This window comes from Excalfactoria chinensis, chromosome 3 (assembly GCF_039878825.1).
Source record: "Excalfactoria chinensis isolate bCotChi1 chromosome 3, bCotChi1.hap2, whole genome shotgun sequence".
Taxonomy (NCBI): Eukaryota; Metazoa; Chordata; class Aves; order Galliformes; family Phasianidae; genus Excalfactoria; species Excalfactoria chinensis.
This window is the reverse complement of record NC_092827.1, coordinates 50,086,028-50,106,374: the sequence shown is the minus strand read 5'-3', so window position 1 is coordinate 50,106,374 and position 20,347 is coordinate 50,086,028. Positions and strand designations below refer to the sequence as shown.

Sequence of the window (20,347 nt, the reverse complement as noted above, 5' to 3'; positions counted from 1 at the left end):
AATTGGCCCAAAAAAGGTGTTTTTAGAGAACCTGATGTAATTTCAAATATTGAGACCTGAGAAGCATCTTATAATTCATCTATTCCTACATGTTTAATTCATATTCTGTCATTATTCAGCTTTAACCAAACCCATAGACCCCAGTGTGATCATAGACTTACTCTTGTCAGTAGTTCATCCATTTCTGTCACCAGTGTATCCAGATTTTCCTGAGCTAACTGAAGAAGTCTCTCTGGTGCTCGCTGAGGTGAAAGCAAATGCTGATAGGAAAGGAGAGGAAGGTAAGTAAAAGTCTGTATTTTATGGTTCTACCTGCTTCCAAATATTGTAGAGAAAAAAAAAACCCCCAAAAAAAAACCCCCAAAAAAACAAAAACAAACCAATATGCATTTCCTTTTTGTTACATGATGCAACTCCCTTTTATCATTTACCCTTTTGTCACATCCATCCACTGTGTTTTCCTCAGGAATCTTGACAGCTTTGAATATTTTAGTGAAAAAGCTGTAAGCATGGTAGACAACATAGACTATACAACACATAGCTGCTTTGTGGACAACAAGCATGAACACTATTTAATTTATATCAAGTATTACTTCTTCTGTGCCTGGAATATAATCCTTGCATAGATGTAAAAAATTATTCCTGCAAGATTTACATGTTAAAATAAATAAAAATAAATATCTTTAATAGCTAAAGGAATTTTCAAGTAACTAAACCTACTTCCCTGAAGCTACTTATAGCTGCATTTTTTGCAGACAGTTGTACTGGAGCATGATTATTTGTGTATGTGAATACGTAACCTTTGCATATATGTGCATACACACCTTTAATTCCTGTGTGGTGTTCTCAAAACTGTACAACAATTTATATGGAGCAGGCAGCGGACCAGTCAGGTTAACACTCATGATCATCTGGTTTAGTCGATCCAGGTCATCAAGAAGGAGTCCAGTACATTCATCATCACAAGCTAGGAGAAGAACAGCAAAACCATTTCATTTCTGATAAATGTTTAAGGCATATATTTGAGTTAGAAATATTTTACATCACACGTAGGATTTTTTGAAAGTTAATGCTCATTTCAGATAATTTACTCCAACAGCACAGTGTGATAAAAAAGTGGAGACAGCAGCTGGGGAACAGGAAAGACTTAATTGCTCAGGAGTTAGTAATAAGACAATATAATATAAAACGGAGGGCAAAATTGGTAGGTTTACCTCACAAAAAGAGGAAAAAAATGTTTCCCATTACAGACAAACCCATATAAAATCCTAACTTGGACAAGTAATTTGGAGAAAGTCTGTGAAAAGTGGACAGGTAATTTGGAAAAATCTAAGGAGCAGTTTAAAATCTATAGCACAGATGTGGATTTGAACATAAGATAAACTACAGAAATCTAACACTTTATGTATTTTATAGTCAATAACAGCAGGGCCACTCATGTTTAAATTGTAATGCAAACAGTAAAGAGAGTCTGGGAAAAAATATTGTCAGTTTTCTTTTAAGAAATGCTTTTTCCTACCTCCTGTCACTAACCAGCTTAGAAGTTTTTCCATGTATGATTTTTTTTTTTTTTTTTTCTTGCAAATACTCTTTCGCATGAAAAATACCAGTGAAGGCTGCATCTAACAAAAGTAGTTTGCATTTCCATCCCCTCTTCGCCTTCTATTAAATATCACAAGACATTCTCATAACTAAAAACTTGTACTATGGATGCTGCAGAGAGGAAAATTCCTCATCCAATCCAAAGGAGTTGTGGGAATACGTTTCTGTTTCCAGAAATAAAGGTGCTGCATATGGCTGACAAAGTAAAGCAACTTCTCAGGACGTGGAGCAAATTGTGAAGCAAATTGTGAAGCAATGAATGTATTCTCCAGTGATATTAAGAGGCATGTTTTTACAGAAAATCTTTACAAGTACGCAACTGTTTATCTCAATAATGCTCCTAGATAGCACACTGGCAGAAAACCAGTGAGAAATATGTATGTGTTTGAAGAAAAAGGTAATTTTCAACAGGGAATTGCATTTTTTTCTGAAATGTCTTGTTCGCATAGACTGATTTTTAAGGTTTTCAGCCACAACAATCTTAAATGCATTTCTTATTAGGTAGAATGACTCTCCAGTACAGTGAGACCTTGAGTCAAATACAGAAAAACTAAAAATTGTTTACTAGTTTACTACACAAAGAAGATCGTGATGAGTGAAAAGGAGACAAGATAGATACTGCTTTAGTGCAGGAAGAAATGGGTGCAGAAAACTATATAATGTTATTTTAAGATTTCCATTTGCATTTTCACTGCTTCCATTTCAGACTCCTTCCTCATATATCTCAATATTTTGTTATATAAACTTAACTGGAAATTCTCTGTAGCCATTAAATGATACATTCTGATTCAAGTTTTAATAGGAAATACATAAATAAAATTAACACCACTGCAGCTCTTGTCATGTGTATTTTTGCTTTCAGAAATTAGGGAGAATTAATGAAGTTTTACAGCAAACTGAATGCTACATGTAACAAACATCTGTTCTGTAGCTGGTCAAGAACGTAATCGCTTTTCAGGATGCAAAAAAAGTAATCCTGGACCTGAAAAGAGTTACTTTAAAACAATTTCTTTTTCTTCTGATACATAATATTTCACTTATAAAGCAAGATAGATCTACTCACCCTCAAAATTATCACAGTGGTTGGTAATAAAGCACTAAAATTTGTTATATGTTAAGAATAAACTTAATTTACATCAATAACAACAGTTTTAAAAAAATCATCTTATGAAGACATGAAGTATTCTCAGTGAGTTAAAAATTGGCACTGCGTGGTAAACATTCAGTATAAATTAACCAATTGAAAAGATTAAGTATGTCATGTGAGGACCACAGTTCAGTAGATGAGACAGAAGTAACCTACTACAGTATGCAGCCTGAAAGGCACTAGATCTAAGGCAGTATTTCAGGAGCATGATTATATTTTATGAGACAAAATTTTTATGCATCTTTATCTATAAAACTGCCACAATGAATTTGTGTCTAATATAAATAAATGCAGCACTAAATCCAGATCATTACAACACTACAAGCATGTGAGAAGTGAATCATGCAGTCAATAATACAATTCTGCAGTGAGCAGCTAATGGAAATTACTTTTTTCCCCACTTTTACCATATATCCCCATGTACAAGAAGCTCCGTAAAGGATTTTGACTTACCTCTTGTGATGAGCATCTCCGACATTTGCATGCTAAAGAAATTTTATTTGAAGAAATAACTGATCAAGTAATTAGAGGCACTACAAATTTATGCATATGTAGCCACTTATTTTTACAAAGAGAAAATAGCATACAATAAAGGAAATGGGTGACAGAGCAACAGTATGTTCCTCCACCTGGGCAATTATCCTTACAGAATTTTTCATTAATACATTTATTGCTTTTAAAATGCATTAGATGCACAATGCATCTGTGTTATGTCTAGGTTATATCTGATGTAAGGAAAACCATGAAATCTCTGATAGTGGTCTTGATTTACGACAGTTGCTGCCTCTTAAGAATTACTGTTTCCAGTAGAATCAATAAAAACAGCTGATTTTTCACTGGTCTTATCCAACTTTTGACCATTACCCTATTTTTCCCATTCTGGTATTGATTTAAAGCCAAATAACCTTCTTTCCACTCCTGTACTCATTTTGGCTAGAACAGAGATTATTTTCTCCACGGTGTCTCATATGGTGGTGCATTTTGTATTTGTGACCACAACAGTGATAATACACCCATGTTTTAATTCCTGCTGAGCAGTGCTTGCACAGCACAAAGGCCTTCCCTGTTTCTGCCACTGTCCCACAGTGAGGAGGTTGGGGGTCAGAAACAGATGAGGAGGGGACACAGCTAGGAGAGCTGTATAACCAAATTGGTACTCCCTACCAGATAACATTTTGCTCAGCAATAATAGCTGGGGGAAAGAAGAAGAAGGGGGTTGATCTGTGGAGTTATGGTAGCTGTCTTTCCAAGTAACTATTAAGCATAATGGAGTCCTGCTCTACTAGGGATGGCTGAACACCTGCCCATCAAAGGGAAGAAATGAATTATTTTGCCCTGCTTGCATATGCAGCTTTGTTTGAAGTACTAATATGTCTCAGTCCATGAATTTTCTTGCTTTTACCTATCCATTTCTCTTCCCCATTACATTGTGTGGGAGTGGGTGAGCTGCTGAGTAAAACTTCAGTGCCTATAGCCATTAACACAACAGCCTCCCAAAACAGAGCCCTGGTAGACTGCTATAAGCTTAAGCTGCATTGAAAATGCGACTTGTTTCAGGGGGTTTGTATGAGTGGTGTATCTCCAAAATTTAAGCCAAATCAGTATCTAAAATAATGGCTCAGTTTTTTTTTTTTTACTTTTGTTGTTTATAAAACCCCATTTATTGGTTTTTAATACATGTCAGTACTTGATCGGTTATATAGCACTTGAGAAGGGCAAAAGACACTGAAATATGGGTATTTACTCAACAGGAGCTCACACATTATAAAACAAAACTAAAACAGAGAGAACCACTGATATTAGCTTCCATGCCAAGCAGGAAGTGTTGGTCCCATATTGAGCTCATGCAGACAATGGAACAGCTGGCCAGTGAAATGAAAAGCTCAGTTCTTACCTCTGTGTCATAAGGGCTCACACATTCTGTTGCACTCACAACATAGCAGAAACCAGAGAAGTACTTCAGACCTGGTATTACATGCTATCATTTTCAGGTCAGTCTCTGAAGATTTGTAATAACCTTCTAGCTCCTGCTGAATCAAAGACTGCGTGGGAGCAAGAAGATGTTTCTTTTCACAGATTCTTCAAGACCTGACTCTGGAAAGAGACAGCGTCTCTGCTTAATTCTTAATTTGAGAAGACTATGATCATAGAGCTACTGCCTAATATAGAGGGGAAATCTTGATTCTGCAAGGAGCAGAATTGTTAAGAGCTCCCTCCCTCTTTCTCCTGAGGCAAGTGGGAAAAACTCCCTTTCCTTGCAAACAGCAGTCTACTTTAAGTACTATATATAAGTGTCCAAGACCAGGCATTAAGAGAATCCCATGTCTTTGACTATGCAGTGCCCTCCTTTTACCTATAAGAAAGACTTAAATGTGTAAAGATTTAAGTTTGTTGACTGTAGTAGAGTTGAATGTCCATTTTTCTTTTCACGAGACTGAGTTAAAGAAAAATTCCTAACAATGAAATATCTGTTTGATCTCTCTAGGTCATGACTGATTCCTGTTCATCTTTAATCTCACACAGCAGAACCAAATTGACTGCTCTACACTGAAGTTTTGCTTGACCTCAAGGAACACCTATGACAAGAGTGTACTCCTGAGGAAAGGTTTCTGTGGTTTGTGTTCCAAATACACTCAAAATACTGAAGCAAAACTCTTTATAAGTCTCCACTGTAGTTATGACTGGTGCCCAGAAAACATTCAGAAGGTGAGTTCTGACTTGCCGTATGCTTAATGATAAAACCTTGAAGTTCTCACTAGGATTTATTCTTTTTTTTTTTTTTTTTCCCTGAACAGTGACAAGCACAGTCATTGTTCTGACAGCAGTGCAATTAAAGGGTCTTCATTTTACGTACTACAAACTCTACAATTGAAGTGGAATGTCACAGGGTATAACAAAAAAAAAAAAAAACAAAAAAAAAACAACCCAGAGAAAGTATTAATGTAAAACAACAACACACAATTGCTACAGGCTTGATCCAATTTCCTTTTTAACTCCTCCTTTCATAGATAAGATCAAAGGTCTCTAGAAAGGATGAGGAAGGAGCAATATGTATTTTGTCTCATTTCCATAATGTTGGTATGTGTATGCAAAACTTGGATCACAGAATCACAGAATTGTAGGGGTTGGAAGGAACCTCTAGAGATTATCGAGTCCAACCCCCCTGCCAAAGCAGGTTCCCTACACAAAATCAGTGATCTCAGCTTGCTTTACCATGCTGGTTACAGATAAATGGAGAAGTGGCTGCTTCTACTCATCATACAGCTCACCTGTGTTCTGGATTGGAACTACTGAGATTTAGGAAGAAATTAAATGTCTTGAGTACTATGCTGAGTATAGGTCAGTCAGCAATTGCCTCCTGTTGATAATTTTCATTGTAACAAACAATGAGGCATTCAAATGCACTGAAGTGCACTTATTACAGTAAATATGACAGTGATGCATAAGGAGATATCGGTCACATAGAAGACAATTGATTTGAACTTATAAATGAAAATCTAAATCCGGAAATGGTAGAGAAGATATGTGAGAAATTTTGTCATATTTTAAATTAAGAAAGGATATTGCCAGAATTACTAAAATTAGTTTGCAGTCACTACCAAATTTTCTATTGGCTACTGACTGTTTCAATACAGAACTGAAAGCTGGCCCAAGAAGTAGATTAATTAAGATAAAAATTACAAGGAAATCTTCATCAGATTAGAATCATAGAATCACCAAGGTTGGAAAAGACCTAAAAGATCATCCAGATTATTATGATTACATGATGATTAATTTAGCTGGGAAATAATCCAGTCATTAACCATAGCAATGCAAAAAATTTACAATCTTTATAATACATCAAAGATCATTCAGACCTTTGCAATCAATTAAAAAAAAAAAATCTACTTTTTGGATATTTCTTTCTATCCTCTAAATACATACAAGAGAAAATACTGTTGTTCTGTTCTAAAAACATAACGGACAGTAAATTCTCTCTGTGACATTCACCTATTACTATCTTTCTGTTGTTACTTAGCAGTAAATAAATTCTTTTCTTTCACAGAGGGGCTTTTAAAAATATCTTCTCTTTCCATTCTATCTGCAGTTTTCTAAAATACAACCGTTACAACACAGCACTGAAATATGTCATGCAAAAAGCAACTGAAAAATGGCAAATTAGGAAAGAACAGTAAGACTGTGATAAAACAGATTTTCAGCTATCTGAAAAAATAAATCAGTTTAATCAGTATAAAAATGCCTTTTTCTGTTTTTTTTTTTTTTTTTTTTTTTTAAATTTTTACTCAAAAATCTTTAGAATACTTACAATAGGAAATATATTTAAATATTAAACAATAAGACTCTATAATGTTGTGGGTTAATCCTCTCCCTGATTGGATTTACATGTGTATCCTTCAGCTTTTATGTCTTATAGTACAGTGACCTTTGACAGAATTTTCCAAACATTTTTTTATTCAGATGCTTATTTTTTGTTAAATATTCAGATTTTCTTTTTTCTCCTTCCAAAACATAATATTGAATAACTTAACCAGTTTTATATTACTTACAACTATATCCAAAGATGAGTGATTGTATTTGTATGTATTTTCATTACACCAGACCATTTTACTACCTAGCTAGGGTTTTTTGTTTGTTTGTTTTTTCACATTTCTAACAGCTACAAAGCAATTGCACCAGTATTTGAAATTAAACAGAAAGTGATTAAAAGTGGATAAAGGCTTGCAGTTCATTTGAAATACGGAATGTAAACAGGATTCTACATATGACATTAATTTTCTGTACATTAAAGTACTTAATCACTATTATTATCACCATTAAGGCTTAATTACACCTGAAGCTAGTCAGAAAAGTGTTTACTGAGTAGTTTGGAAGTGGTTGATACACAAAAGTAAAAACATACTGTTTATAGGATCAAATTTTCAGCTGCATTAAAATCAGGCCAGAACAGCAAAATGTTATGGAAATAACAATATAAATCTTTAGGGCTTCCTTGAAAGATGTTTCTAATGGCTCTTTGACAGAGACTATTAAAGAAAATTAGTGACTGCAGGAGTGTATCTCTAACTCTAACAGTTAAATAAAACATAGCTGTGCTCTGAAGCCTGTGACTCATGAGATAGTGGACAAATTTCAACCAAGTCCATGCTTGCCACAGTCCCCTTGTCTAGCATAGTACATGTGCTCCAAAAGTAAGTGGTTTATCGATCAGTCTCTGCCAGGAGTGTTGCCCTGCACTAACAAAGGCAGATTTAGAATTATATGGGGTTGAGGAACGTTTAAACAAAATAACTTGCCATGTAGGGAGAGCAAACAATCACGAATTGTCTACTGAAATATTTAAGCAGTTTTTACAATTTATAACGAGGATGTTATTGACATAGTGCCATAGCAACTGGTTTCTGTGGTACAGGAGACAATTAGGTGCCTCCCATCTATTTCTCTCTAGATGGTTCTCTTTATTTTATTTTACTTTTATTTTTTTCTGACCAAGAGAAATAATCTCTTTATTTGCATTCTCCCTCCTAGCAATGACACAAAACATCTATATACAAAGTCAAAGGATTGTTTTTTTGGATGAAAATCAATTATCCAGCTGAAGCAAAAACGCTGCTCCAGGTAGCGCAGATACATTTTAACACCAGCACACAATTATGTTGCAGTTAAATCAAAAATTATAGAGGACCACAGCTTTCAAAGCAAAAAGGTGGAAAATTGGATTTGCCTGCACACAGCTTTTCCCATTGATAGTGAGATTTTTAACCTTATTATCCCCACAATGAAACAGTCTGATTAACAAATTGGAAAACTACTACAAATGAAAACTTTCACTTAACCTGTTTTATACAAAGAAACTCTTCCATCCTGAATAAAACACATATTGAGGAGTGCCCATGGTTGAAAACAATGGCTAGTCCTGGAATTAGTCCTGAACAGATATTCAGGATATAGAAAAAAATCATCTTCATTCAGGTATCACTCTGGAAAACACAGTTATTATAAAATTTTGTAACTGCAAGAGCTAGGAACTTAACTTGTGACTATATTTCTCCTTGACAAGCTGTGAGATGGATTTGAACGTGTAGCTACTTCTCTGACATAGCTGTCTACTCTATTCACATTCATTTTGAAGTAATTTGAAACTGTTTATGGTAAAGGATGTTAAGACCTAACTTACATCAAACTGCAGGACATTAGAGTTTTATTTTCCTTAAGTAAAATCACATTTCCATTAATGAAATGACACCATATTAATAATAAAAGTGTTTATGTATATATTCCCAGTAATTTCTCCACTTTCAAAAAAAGGAATTGTACCTAAAACCAGGACTAATAATGTGAGAGCACTGAACTTAGTAATCACACTTAGAAGTCTAAGACCAAGTCACTATCCAAGAACTGATCATAACAATTAAGCCAAGTGAAACTATGTACTGCACTCTGTAGCCCCATATGGCTTTGTATAGCCTTATTTAACTAATAGCTTCCTGCTTATCCACGCAGAAAAGCCACACTTCATTTTTGACTGATTTGATGTCTTCATTCATTTTTAGCATTTCCTGTGTTTCTCTATTTTTCCAATTTGTTTTTAAATTGCTTACAGTTTGCTGGGAATGTACTAGTGGATATTGTTAATGTTATGTTATTGTTAATGATAATGTTAGAGAGCTGTAGACTTCTCAGACCTCTGAGTATTTAGATACAGACTGGCCATATTCTGTGAAAAAGAAACTGCATGTATGATATCTATTTGCCCTGAAGTTTCATGTACCCTTCACAGGTCAAAAGCCCTACAAAATGGAATATTTTTAATCCTTTTGTGGAGAAAATTTATGGTAAAAACATTAAAACTAGTTAATTGTTCAATGCCTATATATATAAAAGATGCATATAGTAAGTACTGCATACTGTGAGCTCACCGGATATGTATCTATATTCTATTTTACAATGGAAAATGTTAGCCTTGAGGGGAAAAGAATAAAGAAAGGATATCACAGATTAGTTTCTACTCAGGGTGGATGAAGATGGAGGACTAGAAAAGAAAATGCCTTATGTTTCGGTCAGGATTTATTATGTGTTCAGGGAAAATTTTGCTCTCTGATTTTTAATATTATTATGATCATTATTTGATTGGACACAAGTATTCAATATAACAGGAAAAAGTGTGTACTCAAAACTAACATTACTTAATTTAATGGGAAAAAAAAAAATCCCAAGAATAATAAAAAGCAAACCAATCGGTACATAATAAAACTGAAGGTAAGGCAAAGATATCAATACTGTAAGATGTAACCTGATGCCTTAGGTTGAATCAGCTATTATTTTCTTTTTTAGTAAAATATATTATTTGTTCCTGGATATCTCATACTGCCATTCCTTACATCTAGTAAAAAATATAAATAGTTATTGAATCAACACGACCAAGAAAACCTTGATAAAAACTTTCCTGTTTCCCTGTGTGACTCGTGTCACAAAGCACTGCAACTGCTGGTTAAACATTTAGGAAAATGCTAAAAAAATTCACGAAGATAAAATATTTTATCTTTCACAGCACCAATGCCAACACTTAGCAAAACTATGGACTTGAAAAGCCCAGAAAAAAAAATCTTCCCAAGTTTTGCTGACAATTTTCAGTGAGCATTTTAAGAATTATTGAGAGTTTTCCTAACGTTTCAAGGCTTGTGAAAAAAAAATAGAACAGAATGCTAAAGTAGTAAGAAACATAACAAGCATTTTAAAAGGAAGCCACACAAATGACAGCTGGAATAGCAGGACTGAATTTCTGAAATATTGAAAACAGTCATGTATACTCCAAAATTTGTTAGTATACGTACAAATGCATTTCATGCCATCACGTGCATATCGATGTTCACAGCCAGCACACTTCCACCCTGTGAATCCAGGCTTGCAAGTACACACTCCCGTGGCAGGGTCACATGGGACAGGCATAGAACCATATTGATCACACTCACATTCCTGGCAGGATCCTCCTGGGGTTTGTGGATTTCCTGTGTAGCCAGGAGAACATCTAGACATTGCAAATAAAAAACAAATTTGGCCAACAGAGAAGCATAGTGTACATGAATAAAAAAATCATGAACCATTAAAAAAAAAAATTGTGGTGATGTATCACTCAGCATGCATTTACAGGAGCAAATACTGCAGATTGTCCAATGCAATGATGATGGGCATAATCTCATGACCAGGACACGGAACAATCTAGACTGGAAGAATACACAGAAGTGATTTCAGTTAAATTTATGTTATATCGTGACACAGAAGTTCCTACACTAGCTGTTTGATCTAAGGATCGTTTTTTTTCCATTAGCCTTTTGTATTTTGCATTAGAAGTGAAGTCACTAATTGAGATGCAGACAAATAAGGATAGTATTGGGGCCCATCCCATGTAGTATTTTTATTGGTGATTTGGATGAGGGAATTGATTGTATCCTCAGTAAGTTTACAGATGACACCAAGTTGGGAGAAAGTGTTGATCTGCCTGAGGGAAGGAAGACCCTATAGAAGGATGGGGAAAAACTGGATCACTGTGTTGAGGTCAGTAGGTTGAAGTTCAACAAGACAAGTGTTGAACCACTACCAACACTACAGGCTTGGGGCAGAATGGCTGGAGAGCTGCATGGAGAAAAAAGATCTGGAGGGGCTCATTGTCATTTGACTGAACAAAATGACAGTTCAGGCCAGTAGTTTGCCTGGGTGGCCAAGAAAGCCAATGGCATTCTAAAACATCATCATCAGAAACAGTGCAGTCAGCAGGGCCAGGGAGGTGATCATCCACCTGTACTCAGCTCTGGTGTGGCTGCACCTCAAGTGCTATGTTCAGTTTCGAGCCCCTTACTACAGGAAAGATATCAAGGCTCTAGACCATGTCCAGAGAAGGGCAGTGAAGTCTATGAGGGTTCTGGAAAACAAGCATTGTGAGGAGAGGCTGAGGAAACTGGCATTGTACAGACTGGAGAAGAGGAGGCTCAAGGGAGACTTTATGGCTCTCTACAACTACCTGAAAGGATGTTGTGACATGTTTGGGATCATCCTCTTCTCTTGCAGAACTAGTGACAGAATGAGAGAACAACCTATAATTGCACCCAGGAGATGTTCAAATTGGATATTAGGAAAAATTTATTCTCAGAAAGAGTGATGAAGCATGGGAACAGGCTGTCCAGGGAAGTGATTGAGTCACTGTTCCTGAAGGTGATAAGGAAAGGGTAGATGTAGTACTTAAGGACACAGTTTGGTGGGCAGTATTGGTGGTTGGTGGACAGTTGGACTAGATGATCTTAAAGATCTTTTGCAATCTTAATGATTCGACAATTATGTGAGATCATCTTAATCCCATAGTGTTGCTATGGATGAGACAGTGGCTAACTTCTGGGTTACTAGTTTGCAGTTTTGTCATCAATATATTTACATATAAATGTTATTTGAAATTGGTGTCATGGGAACAATACAAGCACTTGAATAAAAGATAAGAATGACACTAAGTCACACAATTAAACATTGCATGCAATTTTAGATAAATGCAGTGTATGTATATATATATTTACTACTGTGGCCCAGGGGAAAAAAACAAAGACTAAGACAATAGAAGTGGTATAAGTAACACAGTTCACAGTTATGTAGGTATGGTCTATTACAGCTGAGTTTGAACAATGTGTAAAAAGCAAATAACTTATTTGAAAGTACGCATTTAAACATAATAAACATACACTCAGCACTGAAGGACATTGCCTTCCCTCACACATGTGTTACTTGCCTCTTTTTTCATTTATCCTACCTTTCACAATACTGGCCTTCATATCCAGGTGGGCATGCAGTACACCGGTAATCACTAGGTCCTTCCAGAACACAAGAAGGGCTAAAACTAAAGTAAAAGCAAATGAAAAAAATAACTGTTTGTGCTCTATTGCATTATATAACTTGTACTGTAGAAACGTCAGTGGTAAGCTTTATGTTTCAATGCAAAAGACAGCAGTTTCTTATCTGCTACCTGTGAGACATTCCTTCTTTTTATTAAGAATTCTGCAAGCTCCTGACAAATGCTGAAAGGGCAGAATCAACAAGAGTAGGATCCAAGGAGGCAAGTGAGTAAGCAACACGCATGTTGTAGGACTGCAAGACTGAATGGTGCAGTCACTCCCAGTGATCAAGAAAGCAAACTTAAGAGAAGGATGTGCAAGATGGAATTAAGAAACTGAGCAACCAGATATCCAGTCCTTCCAATCTTATTTAATACTAGTTTGAATATAAAGAAGGCAAAAGGCTGCCCATAGACTAAACAAACTAAAAGCTATCATCTTAATGATCAAGGAATGGTCATATCAAAGATGACAGCAAATTATTTTTATTAAGTCATGATATACATGAAAAATATATATGATGAACTAGTGACATCAGTGGATACCTATGGAAACTGTGTAAAGTAGGATGCTGCATGAATGCTAGTGAATTAAGTACCTGTACAGTTATAACAACAGAAAAACAGTGCTGAGAGGTGAAAAGAAACACAACTGAATATTAATACTGTGAAAATCACTCAACTATTTGAGGAAGTAGAGACAGATATGCAGAGATTGCTAGTGGTGAGCCTTGTTGGTACAGTACAGTCAGCATTCTACCATAACTTGCTTATACTGTGTTAAATCAATAGTGCTTGAATGAGTAATAAAATTACACCCTTGCAAAAAAAAATAAACAAATTGATCTACTACTTGCACATTCATTATCCAACAAATTTTCACCTCCATCACAATTGATCCACACTCCTATAAACAATTCATTCTCTTTGCTTTATAAAACAGTAAAAGACAGTATTTAAAACCTAAAACCTTATGGAATTTTGTAAAATTTCATAAATAAAATAGTTGCACTACACATTTACAAATAGTATCATCAGCCATGACATAATAAGCTAATAAGACAGCTCATTAGCTATCTACATTTAAGGCAGATTATGATTAATCAAGTACCACGGAATAATTGCATTTAGTTATTTTGTTGGTTCTTTTTTTTTTTCTTCCTCAATAGCATCTTTAAGAGCTTTGACAGAACTGCACAACTCATACAAATTTGATGTGTGATACCTCAATTTTCTGCCTGATAATATAGCTTTATGGAATAGATTTATCCCACCTAGTTAGGCACGTAATCTATGCTAACTCTTTGGGAATCATCTATCAGCAGTGGAAAGATGGAAGCATATAGACAGACAGACATATTCATTGAAAACACCTCCTCCTCTGCAATTGTGATTTTCTCCAGTTTTATCATATGTGGGATGTATATTTTTCTGATGTTTTCAGTTTCTCTTCATTGACTTTAAAGGTGCTTAAATTGTTGATTTACAGCTACAGAAGTATTAAGCCCCACCCTCTTGTCTACAGACATCTTTGTGAAGCAGAGCAAAAATAAGGAGCTCTGTTTCTGGACATGTTTACATCTGTATCCTCTCTAGAGGACCACTAAAAAACTGGATGACTATGATAGTAGAATTGTAGTGTTTCTACTAAGCTCATAGTAAGTTTTATTCACTTATCTCCTACAATAGTATTTATACAAGCAAGGCCACAAGATCACTTTTATACAAGCCTGACCCTGACAACATCAAGACTCATGCAGACAATACAGCTGCAGGAAGAACAGGTACTCGGATTACCACCCTTCTCTCATTCTGAGGCAGCTCAGTAGTTTGCATGCTCACCCATGGCACACACACAAGTTAATATTACCCTCTGTGACTTGAATGCCTTTTGCTGACATCAGTAAATACAACAAATAACGAGGTTGTAACAGAAAACATGCTTGTGGAAAAGGAGACAGCAACTACAAAAAACAAGAAAACCCTGTAGTCAGGACTATGCTCTAATTTTCTAAGATGAGGGGCACTTTCCTTAATCCCTTTTTATAATTCTTTTGGTTTCTTTTTGTTTTTTACAAGGTTTGGAAGTTTTCATAAAAAGTACTTGCTTTGGATCAAAGATCACAATGTGTTTAGCAATGGATGTTTGCAAAACTAATGCCCTGCTTAAAAAAAAAAAAAAAAAAAAGAGAAAACCTCAAACCACTCAAATATGATAAAATGAAGACAGATGGAAAAAAAAAACTTCACAGATACACTGGCTGAAATCCTCCCTAAAATATCCTAAAGGTCAAACAAAACACAGGAAATATGATATTAAAGAACACTTGCAACCTTTCAATGGAGCAATCATGAAACACAAACCTTTCCTGAGCAGCACTATGATATGATTCCAAATAGCACTAAGAGCTTTTCAGCAAAGCAGCAAACAATCTCAAGTGCTAAAGCACCATCTATTAGGAACACATGCAGAGACATCATAGCCAAGCTCATTAGCATAAATCGACCAATAAAATTTATACTGCAATAACTGTATTGCTTTTAAATTATTCTATCTTTCAAAAATTGTCTAAAACTCACATAACATTAAATAAGGAATCAATAAATTCCATAGTGAGGAAGAACAGCACTGTAATACATTTATACCAACATAAAATATGAGCATAAGACTTTTATAGCTCCCTTGTGGCCATATTGTACTTGAGTTCTGATCTGAGAATATTTCTATAACATACATTCATTATCTGTTGAACATTGCATTTTCTACCACTTATTAATTTACTAATTACAAATTAACAAGGGAGAAATTTCTAACATTTATGGAAAGATCAATTAGCAAGTAGATACAAAACGTTTTAGTACAACTGTCTGTGATGCAGTCTTCCTGAAGCCATTTGAAAGAGGACTCAGTGAGCCCAAAATGAAGTTATTGCTTGCCGGAATGGCAATTCTTTGTCATACATTTGCTTGCTTACTTGTTACTGGAAATGGATAGGGGACAAGCACAAGGCTGGCAGTCCTCTGGAGATCCTTGTACAATGCCATAAAATCCCAAAGCGCATATCTCACAGTGCTGACCGGCAGTATTGTGCTGACAATTCTGCAGAGAAATGAGCCAGAATGAAAGCAGCATTTGATAATTATATTAAAAAAAAAAAAAAAAAAAAAAAAAAAGCAGACAACATTTTGTTCTCATTCTTAGGGATTTAAATGAATTGAGATTCAAAGTTTTCCTCTCCATGATATGATTCACAGTGGGGCTGTTTGCTTTGAACATTTATCAAATGCGTGCTGTGTTACATATGGCCTTATACAGAGAATGAATGGAGATCTGTAGCTGCCCAAATGTATCACAAGGCATCTTTTAACCCATTCATCCCTTTATGTTCTAGTCACCGAAGGAGGGAAAACAATCAATTAAAATTCAATTTTACTGTATCAGGTCATGTGTATTATTACATTTAAGAACAACATTGTGTTTATTGCAAGACACGGGCACCTTTGCAGATTATTAATCTGCAGATAGTTAGGGTTTCACAGAAATAGCAATTGAGAAGCAAGAAAGTACTCCATAATCTAAACATAGACAAAAAGAAAACTTTGCAGATGGACAGATTCTTTTTATTTAGTAAGCTGACAGCAATTTAAGTAAACTGGATTCAGTTATCATCCTCTATTTTAATTTGATTCATTTATACAACATTAATTTTATGTATTTAGTTTTTAATTAAAACCTACATTAAGTTCACAAATGTTGTACCTGACAAACTGATGTTTCAGGGTCACACATAGTACTGTGCCCATGACACTGACACTTAACACAGGTACCCAGGGACTGACTAGGTATCCTTCCTCCATGTGAGGCATGTAGTCTGTAAAATCCTGGAGAGCATGACTGCAGTAAAAAAGGAAAAAGATGCACAGGAAAACAGATCATTACAGAGTGAACTGAGTATAGGGAGCATTGCAGGCTTATCTTCCCAATCACCGGTTTTTACTAGTTGTGAAAAGAACCTGACAGGCTTCCACCTGTGTTACAAACAATATAGAGCACTTTGCAGATAACAAGAGCCAGCCCTAATTGGAAACAGTGCTGAAAACTCCCTGGAGCACTCCACTGGCACCAGACTTTTCATATTACAGCTTGAGAGGCCTTTCATTCAAATGCCGAACACCTCACTGCTCTCACTGTGCATCAAGCAAAGTTCCTTTCATTTCTTAAGAATAAGGTTTGTTTTCAACAAAAAATTTTTGCATGGACTGTGGAGAGAAAGCATGATGATTCCATTTCCTTCACCCTTGGTGAGTTTTTCAGGTTTGACAAGCTAATATCTGCCTACATACTGCCTGATGGAAAACAAGCAAAAACCAGACGACAACCAAAAAAATGGCTGCATGGCTGCATTATTTATAGCTTTATAAGGTAAAGTATATAAAAAGTAGAGAATTCAAAATATTAAAGGTTTTCCATGTCTTGAGACTATTAGCCCCAAATCTTATTTATCTGTCAGAGTCTATCCTACCCAACTTTAGCAATAAAATTTTAAGAGCAACTCAAATATTGTTAGTGTTGTTCACATGCAAAATCCAGCACTTGATATTTATTTCAGGCTTATTATGGAAACGTATTAAAGACCATTTTGATATTTTAGGCCATTAGGGTAAGTCCATCATCCCATGTATAAGCTCCATAACCCAGTGGATCAAGGCACCTATGAAGATAGATTGATGTGGTTGTTTCCTACTGCTGACCTCAATTTATGCTTTTTGGAAAGAGTGTGAGCAGTTTACCTTTCCACACAGCAATACAGTGAATGAAAAATAAAGAAAAGGGAATTTGAAGTAAGTTATTTTTTATTATCAAAATCTGAATTCTCCAGTCAAGTACTGCCTGACATGCACTGTTCTATTCATACAACTCTTGACAGTTTTATAATCATTGCCAAAACTACCAGGAGTAAGTTATGGAAAAAGCAAAAACACAATTATTTTCTTTTGAATCACATAAAAAGCAAGTTAACTCACTTCTGCTCTTCTCCTTTATTTTGACTTAGACTACATTAAGATCCCTGAAGCATAGAAAGAGTCTATCTGCTTTTTCATGGTTTGCGAGGAATTCCAATTTAGATAAATAATCTCATTTGAAAGTAATTTTGTTTCTTACTATAATTTCCTATTTTTTTTCCCTCTCTGTCCATCCCCAAAGAAGACCTTGTCCAAATATGACATACTATGTAGCACAGGTTTACAAGTTCGGAGACTTTAAGACTTGTGTAGAAATATATGGCACATCCTCAAAACAAAATCTAACCTCTAGCTTTACTTTTTTTTTTTTTTTTTCTGATAAGTAATAGATGTTATTTTTGTCATCTATTTTGATTTAAGTACCTCTGAGATGAAATGGAACATTTACAAAAGATTAAGTAGTAGATGATATTTTTCATCATTAGCTTGGAAGTTTTTTTAGAAGTAGCCACGAGGAAAACTCTTAACATTGTTTATTTTCAGCCTGCTTCTGAATTAAGAAATAAATAGGAAATAAATATTCTTCCTAGTAAAAAATGTTCTGCACTTAGTCCTCACAATGGAATTGTAGGATAAACCATGAAATAGATCCACTCTATTGGCTTAAAAAAATGCCTCATTAACAGATACTTTTTTCTCATGTTGAAATTAAATAAACCTTTCGAAAACACCATAACCTTCACTGTGAACACTAAAAATAAACTAAGATATGAGCATATGAAGATTGCACAATTAAGTACAATGTATGAAGGTTGCAACTGAGACATTTATTCTAGCCCCTGGTGTGAATTAAAATACAGTTGTAATTACATTATCATACATTTTACTGGGAAAATGTAGTCTATTTCAGTAGTTTGAAAAAAACAAAAACAAAAGCCCAGAAAACCAAAAACCAACAACAAAATCAACAACAAAAGAACAAATCATCTCAACTGTACTTTGGAGCAAATGTTGAAGTACTACTTTCTCGTGTGTGTGCATTTACATACATTCAGGTGTATGCTCTTACCTGAAAAGCAAATAAAGAAATTGCCGCCTTTTGTTTCCTTTCACACATTTCCTATGAACTCACTGTTCCTGCTACCTCATTTGCTCCATGAAACAGTGATGTACAACCCCTTTATTTACTGACTCTAATTTTTCTCAGACTGATGATTTTGGGAAACCCCTTACAAGATCCCACTTCCTCAGGATATCTGGGGAATTTGCAGAATACTTGAGGAGATATTACCTGCTACCTCCACCTTGCAATTGAAACAAAAGCTTTTGGAACTGCTAGTGCTGCTGAATAATGAAAACATGTTGCGTTGCACAGACAAAGTGCAAGTCTCATCATCAGAAGCAGAGAGACAAAATGTTAATTATTATTCTGCAGTCACAGGTCTACATATTAAACTCTTCCTATGGAATCTATATGGCAAACTGAAAAATCCTGAAGACCTTTACAAAATAGAATTTCAAGATTTTGCACGGCTATAGTTTGAGTACTACAATTTTAATATCTTTTGTTTCTTTCCAACTTTGTTTTTATAGCTTATTTGCAAAAATCCCATTCATTTTTCACTAAAATTTCAGGATTAAGTAAGGACTAAGTAACCCTTATTATTCACTACTACAAATCTTACTTTGCAGTTTACTTCTAAGTATCAAGAATTTATAGAATTTTTTAATAAATGGACACAGATGCTTCTCCACAGATGCTGTGAGTCATGGCCTTGATAAAATGATGCCTATAGATCTGTCTTTAGGCAGATATGGTATTATAGATGTATTGCATATAATGGCCTCATCAAAATGCAACAACCTAGTACATGTCCATAAGTACAATAGTATTAAGCTCTTATTTGTCCAAAATATCTCAGTCAGCCTTAATCACACAATTCATTGCAACTCATATTTACTTAAGAGGAAAAAAACAAACAAAACAAACAAAAAAGCAGGGCTAAAATTCTTTGTAAGATAGATATTGAGAGTGCCTATCTCAGTTAAGGGAATCTACATAATAATTGCTAGTCACATCTTACTAAGACTTGGAACACAGAAGGCAGAAATACAAAAGGAAGTAAAATTAGTAACGTACCTCACATGACAAACCAGAATAACCCAGTGGGCAGTCACATTGCTCAATTAAGTTAGCCTGAGGAGTCATTACAGAAACAGTGCCACCTTCAGCAACTTCCATTGAGATCTCAGAAATCCTGAAAGAAAAAGGGAGTAAACATCTTTAATAAGAGTAGTCAAGCACTAACTCAAAACCATTTAGTCACCTTATATGGCAGAATATTGCCTTACTTGGCTTTCTGTAGGCTTCCTGTCTTATAGCAAATAAAAGAGCTCATTTTTGCTATTGCTAATATATTTTTTTTCCCCTTTATCTCTTTTTACTGAAACTACTAACAGTAGCTTAAATTTGATTTTTCATTCAGAAGGACTCATTAAGAAATCAAAGTCACACATTAAATGCAGTTCCAATTCATGATAGGTACAGCAATAAAATTGTTCACTAAATGAGCTTTTAATGAAGCAACTATTAAAATAAAATAAAATATATATCCCACAAATAAAGCAGCCTATAAGATGTTGCTAAACAGACATTAAAGCACAGGCTTCTTTTGCTTTTTTTTTTTTTTTTTTTTTTCCTCTTCCCCCCAGGAATTTTAAGATCTGTAGCCAGATAGCACTTTTTTTTTTTTTCCTTACAT

The 20,347-nt window shown here is 35.0% G+C and overlaps 1 protein-coding gene across 2 annotated transcripts in view; it reads right to left on the bottom strand.

Moving 5' to 3' along the window:
- Window positions 1–20,347, bottom strand: part of LAMA2 (laminin subunit alpha 2) — a 308,934-nt gene that overhangs the window by 77,259 nt on the left and 211,328 nt on the right. For both annotated transcript variants that reach the window (XM_072332884.1, XM_072332883.1), the window contains exons 28-34: window positions 19,726–19,843; window positions 16,381–16,515; window positions 15,596–15,720; window positions 12,540–12,626; window positions 10,582–10,775; window positions 825–967; window positions 162–260 (exon numbers count right to left, since the gene is read on the bottom strand). In XM_072332884.1, coding sequence (XP_072188985.1) covers window positions 162–260; window positions 825–967; window positions 10,582–10,775; window positions 12,540–12,626; window positions 15,596–15,720; window positions 16,381–16,515; window positions 19,726–19,843 — 901 coding nt within the window. The remainder of the gene's footprint in view (window positions 1–161; window positions 261–824; window positions 968–10,581; window positions 10,776–12,539; window positions 12,627–15,595; window positions 15,721–16,380; window positions 16,516–19,725; window positions 19,844–20,347) is intronic.